General features: G+C 34.3%; 1 protein-coding gene across 1 annotated transcript; it reads right to left on the bottom strand.

Moving 5' to 3' along the window:
• Window positions 1–571: 571 nt before the first annotated feature.
• LOC122270663 (retrovirus-related Pol polyprotein from type-1 retrotransposable element R1) lies at window positions 572–4,314 on the bottom strand. Its single transcript, XM_043048987.2, has 2 exons — window positions 4,258–4,314; window positions 572–1,423 (listed from the first exon to the last, which is right to left on the bottom strand). Exons 1-2 carry the CDS (start codon window positions 4,312–4,314, stop codon window positions 572–574), a joined length of 909 nt encoding a protein of 302 aa, XP_042904921.2.
• Between the last annotated feature and the right edge of the window lie 1,882 nt (window positions 4,315–6,196).

Genomic DNA, 6,196 nt, shown 5'->3' with positions numbered 1-6,196 from the left:
TGTAGCCCGATTTCATAGTGAACTAGATATAAGATAAATAACTTGTTTCGGTTGTATTTCATAAACTCTTTATTTATTTACGAACTGATTCTGTATTTACTTTACGTTCCCTCGTGACTTACGAAATAGCTGCTTTTATTCATTTCCTTCTACAACGAGTTCAGTTAGAATCTTTACATACTTTCTTTGAATTTATCTATGACACTAAAGTTAGTCAACATAAAATACATCGAATTTGATAAATTGGCAAAAATTGCAAATTCAGATGCTTTAGGCACAACAATAAATGTAAACAAAGAAGCTAAATAAATTAAAAAAAATTAAGGTCAATTCCTGCATAGGTCAACAAAGAAAATTTTCATTTTGGTTACTTTTTATTGAATAATTAAAATTTTTTTCTCTCATACAAAACTAAAATAAATAAATAAAATTTATTTAATGAATTAATATTTGAAAAAACTGTATTAACATCAAGTGCCGTCCATTACAAGTTAAAAAATAAGTATTTGACAGTTATAAGTAGAAAGTATAAGGCTTACAGTTGTAAGTAGAAAACAAAAAGAAGAAAAATTTACAAATTTACATTAAAAACAAAATTCCGCAAGGCCGCAAGACTTTCAATACTTTTGACCAGTTCTGATAAGACAGGTGGCCAACAAATAGAAAGACGTCTCAAATCAGTCTTTAAATTCATTCGGGCACTCGCATAGAGACTACAGTGAAGAAGAATATGTTCAGCATCTTCATCAGCATCACCGCAAGCACAAATTCCACTGGTCTGCAGATGGAAACGAAATAAATATCTCTTAAAATTTCCATGGTTTGTTAAAATTTGGGTCAATTTAAAATCAGTTGCAAAGAATTTACATTGCAAACGGTGAAAAATGGATGGAAAGAACCTTTTCGTCCAAAGCGACCGAGGCGAAGCAAGAAATTCAGCATTCCAGTCCGCAATGATTTTATCTCTAGCGATGCGCTTCCAGTGAGAAGCTGGAACAGACACCCTTAAGTCTATTTCACCACACGTAGCTTCCCTAGCCAATTGGTCTGCTCTTTCATTGCCCAAAATACCGCTATGGCCACGAACGTAAGAAAAATGAATAGTTACGTTTTCAAGAGCGTTCAAAATCGAGTGAATTTCCACCACAAGCTTCTCAGTAGAAGTCGTGTCACGCAAAAGAAAAAGTGAAGAAAGAGAATCTGTACAAATGAGATATTTAAAAATTTGGTTTTCACTAAAAGAATTTTGTATCCACGTAACAACCAGGTTTATACACAAAAGTTCAGCCGGGAAAACAGTACATTCATTATGTAGTCGGTGCTTGGCAGAAACCTTCTCTGTTCCATTTTCATAAATTACAAAAGCAAGACAAACCCTTCCATCAAGCTTACTACCATCCGTAAAGCAGATAGTTTTACATTCCTGAAAAACATTATTTACATATGGAATAATTATAACAGGTTTCCTGCATGCTGGGTGGGGCAAACATGAAATAGGAAGCTTCCCGTCCAGGGTTAGACAATCGTTGTCTTTTATCTTCTCCTTTAGTTCAAGATTATTTAAGATAATAAAATCAATAGGCGGAAGACAAGCGATAACAAAGACCGTATCATAACTAACAGTTCTATATCCCCGAATAAAGTGGATGAATAAAAAGTATTTTATTAACGATTGATAATTTGAACAAGACATGCATAATCTTTGCATTCATAAGGATTTTCTTTACCCAAAGAAACTATATCAATACTCAAAATAATAATTCAATAATTATCGTTGAGTATAACATTCGCGAACTGTTGCGATACTTTTAGATATCACACATTATTGATAACATTATTGTATCCTGTCTGATACTTATATTTAATGGTATTAATTAGGATATCATTGTATTCGATATGTTATTTCCTTAATGATCGCGATATTTTCGTATTTGATACACCTATGTGGGTTATCAGTAAGCCGTAACTTGTGTAAACCAGAATCTGGTTATGTTCTTACGAGTTAACAAACTTGGCTGCTTTGTTTTTATAACGAAAGACGAAATGTATGAACAAATGATTAAAACCATGTGATATATGAAGGAAAAATATTCTTATTACATTTAGATAAGAGTTTCGATCAATGGGATGTTACATTAATAAGTCACATAATCGCATAATCTTTGCAGAAAAAAAATCACGTTAGAAATCATAAGCATTTTATTCTATAGTTCAACTGCAAGGAATTGCGTAATCGTAGATATGTATTAGATGGTATACTACATATGTATTTTTAGAAATCTTGCCACAAAATAAGAATACTAACTAGGTTTCACTAACTAATATTTATATCAGATGACAAAAAACTGACGAATCGCTAGCGAAAACGGCGAAATGAAAAGCAACAAAAAGAGTTTGATTGTCTAATAACAGTTTTTTTTTTTTGGAACCAATCCAGAAGATAAGGAAACTACTGGATCAGTACCCCCAATGGTATGACTTGTTATGGAAACATGGATGACTTTGTTACTCGACAGATTTAACGTGCATCAGTCACCACATGGAAAGTCTTCTGCCGGCGGGGATCTAACCCACGACCTCTTACACATGGGTCCAGGCCCCTAATAACAGGTTGTGATGATTTAAATCTCACCATCAGGTTAGGGGAATGGAACATTCGCCTTCTAATTAGGTGACGCAGGTGTGGACACAGTGATGGCTGGTCGATACGATTTCTGGTCTAGGCTCGCACCGACACCCGTGCTGACGTATCGTGCTTAAAGAATCATGGGTTGGAATCCCTTTCATGGGTCGTCGGCTTTCCTTTACATGCAACGCTTCTTTGAGCTTGATTTCCTTTTCACATGTAGCGCAAATGTGGGCTAGTTCTATCAATCGAAGATTACACCAGTCTAGTCTATCCCAATGCTCGATCCAGAAGTTTCCTTGTCTTCTGGGAAGGGTTTAAAGCTACAAGGACACAGAGTTGAACGTTAAAAACCGTAAACTGGAAATGGGTCGGCTGCTTAACACCGGTTATGAAATAATATAAAGTTATTGTTATAAATGTCGAGAGTGCTCAACTTCTAACCCCTAATGTGAATGCTTTTTATACTAAATTTTTGACGAGTTCTAAAATTGTAAATTAAGCGTAATATTGGCACGAAACTGTTATTTTCCAAGAGTAATTAGATTTAATTAGTAATCCTTGCTAATCAATTGAAGACAAATACCATATTCTTTGGGATACAATTTAAAAATAAAAATTCTTGCGATAACAAATCAACCAAATTACTTTTTTAAAAATAATTATTTTAAGAAATTAAACTCATCATTCCTCTTTTAAAACCAAAAAACAAACTCATTAAAGCCAAGCAACACACAGAACATTCTTCAAAATAATGCAACGGGTTGGACTACATTTACATTGAAAACTCATTAGACACAATCTCATATTCTTCAAAATTTCTATATTTAAGATAAAATTTCCATTTTATACATTTCCCGGAATTTCTTTTTTTTTTAATTCTTCGAGGACCGAATCATCATTAGCGCATGGACTATTCAAGTGTCGAATAATATTGTTCTGGGCGACGATTATCAATGCAAATCATTTCGAACGAAATTTTTATTTTTAAAAGACTAAGAGTCGATTATTTTGTTAACTTCGGTGCCTAATTGAGGGGGGAATTTCCAAACCGAATATTTTCTGTTTTGATGAATATATTGGCAAAAATAGTAAGTGAAGTTAAATGTTACGGAATCATTAGTGCGAATTCTTTTAGAGAAATGGTACTCAATCAACTAAACAGGGAATAAATTTCTGCTTTTAAATTTTGCAAGCGCATTAGCGAATTCATTCTTATGAGATTCGAAGATAATCATGTTTTGATTCTTTTCTTTTTTCAGTTTGAGAAAATGAAGCTTGTTCAAAATTAGTATAAAATTTAAAAAGAAGAAAAAAAACACATAAATACCGACATCATTATATATTCATCAAGAAAAATATCATGCGTTTCAGTATTTAATTGTTTTAAGGGATGTGAGATCATAGACAATTTCATAAGCTGTTTTAAGAATGATGTAATGCGACTTCTAATCACGTGTTTTCAAAATTACTTTTAAAAAGAATTAAGTTTTCGGAATTTATTTAAAATCTCAGCAATTTGAGTTTAGAGTCGTCTTCTCAACGATAAATAAACTTAATTTCTTCAACTTTCAAAACTCTACATTTATCTGGGCCAGTTATCACATTGTATATTTTATTTAATTGTATACCCAACGTTCAGCAGCTGGCCCAATTCTGAGTTCACGACTATCTATAATCACATCCATAGCCTTGTAATTCTGAACCCAGAACAGAAGAAAAAGGAACTTCTGAATCAAGCATTGGGACAAACTAACCTTTCTGGAGGAATTTTTTGATGAATCTAACCAGCCTTTGAGTTACGTGGTAAGGAAAACAGCGAAAACCTCTCAATGTTAGCTTTATGGCAAGGAGACTCTAACCCATGATCTACCATAGCAAATAATTTACGTCAACATTATTGTCAGTGCGAGACAGGAGCAAAATTCGCTCAACAAGCCACCGCAGGGACTTGAGGTGAACCTGAGGGTAACACTCTATGCCACCCCCTGAGCCACCATGGCTCACCCAATCGTATATTTTATTTTATAACTGGCGTTGGACAGACAACCCATTTCTGAGTTTACAACTGTCAACGTAGCCTTGAAATTTTGAACCCAAGACAAGGGAACTCCTGGAAGAAGTATTGGAAGAAATTTGCCCTAGTGGAGCATTTTTTGGAGAAACTAACGTTACATTGGGAGAAAAACCACAAAAACCTCCCATATTTAGCCTAACGGCTAGGGGACTTTAGCCCATTATCTGCCTACCACTGAGGATAGTTTACGTCAGCAATGTGGTCGATGCGAGCCAGGCGCAAAATTGCTGGAATTTGAAACCCTTACCTCATTGTGAGAAGAACGCTCTATCCCCTGAACCACCACGACTCCCAAACCGTATGTTTTAATCTACATTATAACCGTCGTTAAACAGCCGAACCTGTTTCTGGGTTTACGACTGATAATATTCAACTCCAGTGCCTTTTAATTTTAAACCAAATCCAAAAGATCAGGGTACTTTTGGATCCAACATTAGGCAAACTAGCCTTCATGCAGGAATTTTTTGATGTAACTAACTTTCATTTGCGCTACATGGGAATTAAAACCACGAAAACCTCCCTCGGTTAGCGCTACGACAACTGGACTCTAATCCATGATCCGTCTACCAGTAAGGATATTTTACGTCAGAGGAGTGTAAAAGAAAGAAAGTAATAAACCGCCTTCCATCGTCCTATAAAGATAGAATTCTAATCATAGGTTTGAGCTTTCTTTTACTAAAATCATTCAACAATGTTCTTCAGATACTGATCTGGACTTCTGGGCATATCTTAAAAAAGCTCATCATAATCTAGTTAATAACCTTTCTAGTATCCCATTCTCTCTTATTTAAAGTCTGTTTTAAATTAATTTCTTTTTCTTGCGCACTTTGAAGCTCTTATCCTGATACATCAATTTTTATCCCTCTTTTATATGATTTTCTTGTCCAAACCACTTTTTGTTTATTTGTTTCCACTTTCTAATGGAAATAATATTACTACTTCCGCTGTTAACTAAGCATGCTGCCACGACCCGAACACATATTTACGGTAGCGCCATTAACTAGAGAGCTTTTGCTTACGGTTACGGTTTCCCGATAAAGTGATTCATTTACTGCTAAAATATTTTTTGAATTTGGCGCCTATTAGATGCTGCGTTCTAAGAACTATATCCACCCCTAGCTAAGCCATTGTTCTCAACCATTCGTTTTAATTCCCTAGTGAAATTTCATCTAAGTTTCAACCATTAAGATTAAGCTCTGGAATGTGAAGATCTGATTATTAGATCAAGAGTTATTCACTGTGATATCTTTTATTCCCCACTTGACATCGTATAATGGCCAAAAACACAATGCTTTAACTAATAGATATATTATGAAATATTTTATAATGTAAATAGGTCCGTTTTTAGCAAGGTGGTCCTTGTTTTTTATTTTGCGCACTGTACTTTGCATTCAAAAAATGTTTCATGAACATTTCGTATGCATATACACTGCAGTAAAAAATTAAGAAAATTTGCAGACTTGTTCTATTATCTGTCGAACTACTGGAAATAT

The sequence above is a fragment of the Parasteatoda tepidariorum genome, chromosome 3 (genome assembly GCF_043381705.1).
Source record: "Parasteatoda tepidariorum isolate YZ-2023 chromosome 3, CAS_Ptep_4.0, whole genome shotgun sequence".
Classification (NCBI taxonomy): Eukaryota; Metazoa; Arthropoda; class Arachnida; order Araneae; family Theridiidae; genus Parasteatoda; species Parasteatoda tepidariorum.
Note: the sequence above shows the minus strand (reverse complement) of the source record. Positions and strands in the feature narration are given on the sequence as shown.

Bases quoted from the DNA above. Each gene is read 5' to 3' on its own strand.
- LOC122270663 (XM_043048987.2), bottom strand. From the start codon at position 4,314: ATGGATGTGATTATAGATAGTCGTGAACTCAGAATTGGGCCAGCTGCT. The intron at 1,424-4,257 runs GTATACAATTAA...AATGTTTTTCAG, and splicing joins GGCCAGCTGCTGAACGTTGG to GAATGTAAAACTATCTGCTT.